Below are 990 nucleotides of genomic sequence, written 5' to 3'. Positions count from 1 at the left end.
GGGGCCTCTTCTCTTTATCGAGTCTTAACTTTATGGAAACTGAACTTGAGTGAAATGACAGTTGGCACATTTCCCTGAGAATAATGGCCTCAGATYGGTTTGAATTAACAGCTCTTCTCCCTCTGATTCTCCCTCAACAGAATTCTTCAAATCTCTACTTTTATCTTTCTCCCCTAATCTGGACGAGTTCAACCCTGACGTCCCCGAGTGGAGGCAGGACGTGGGGAGAGTAATTAAGAAGGCTCTGCTCCAAGTGAGTGATTTTCATTTTGTCTTCCTTTTTCCCTCCGTCCATCTCGGCCTCCCCACCTGTCCTGTCCTTCTTTCTGTCTCGGCTTGCTCTTTTACAATTATCCCCCCCCCCCCCCCCCCGACACTCGGAGCTCACTGATGCGCCAAGAGAACGCCCTCGGGCCACCCTGCGATTCATCATCAGACAGGTGTGAGGACGCCTCTGCTTTCCTTCACTCCCAGGATGGCTTCATGATGGCGCCCGTTCTTTAGTTCCAAAAGTCTCMGATAAAATTATCTGAAAAGTTTGTGCTCTGGGGGTTTGGTGGAGACCTAAGAGTAACGATGRCTGTCACTGTGTCTAATGTGACTGTGCGCACTCCATCGTAGGAGGGGTTAAAGTGCTCTGAGTGTGTGTGGGGGGAGCTCCCTATCATTGTTAAGTGCTAYTCATCTTCCCATTCTCAGCTCATGAATACCTGGCTGTGTTTGATGGCCGTGCTCAAAGCCATCTCAGCAGCGTACTGAGCACTGCAGCTGCAGGTGGAGGCTTTAGGCAAAATATTTTATGACCGTAGAAGGAGATCTTATGAGCAACCTCCATAACCCCAAAGCTCAACTCCTGCTCTGGAGCCAATTGTTTTATTTTTTTCTCTGTGCTGAAATTTAAATAAGATGAGAATTCAAGCCTTTTTTAAAATWGATATACATTTATTCTTCCTGCAGATGAAACTAATTATTTAAAACTGTACAAACACA

The 990-nt window shown here is 46.5% G+C and overlaps 1 protein-coding gene across 1 annotated transcript in view; it reads left to right on the top strand.

The window, feature by feature from the left end:
* Positions 1 to 990, top strand: part of LOC106524473 (VPS10 domain-containing receptor SorCS3) — a gene marked incomplete in the record, with an annotated part of 110,456 nt that overhangs the window by 94,294 nt on the left and 15,172 nt on the right. The window contains 1 exon segment of the mRNA XM_014018283.1: positions 141 to 253. Within this exon segment, the coding sequence (XP_013873737.1) occupies positions 141 to 253 (113 nt within the window).

The sequence above is a fragment of the Austrofundulus limnaeus genome, unplaced genomic scaffold, assembly GCF_001266775.1.
Source record: "Austrofundulus limnaeus strain Quisiro unplaced genomic scaffold, Austrofundulus_limnaeus-1.0 Scaffold189, whole genome shotgun sequence".
NCBI classification, from domain to species: Eukaryota; Metazoa; Chordata; class Actinopteri; order Cyprinodontiformes; family Rivulidae; genus Austrofundulus; species Austrofundulus limnaeus.
Note: the sequence above shows the minus strand (reverse complement) of the source record. Positions and strands in the feature narration are given on the sequence as shown.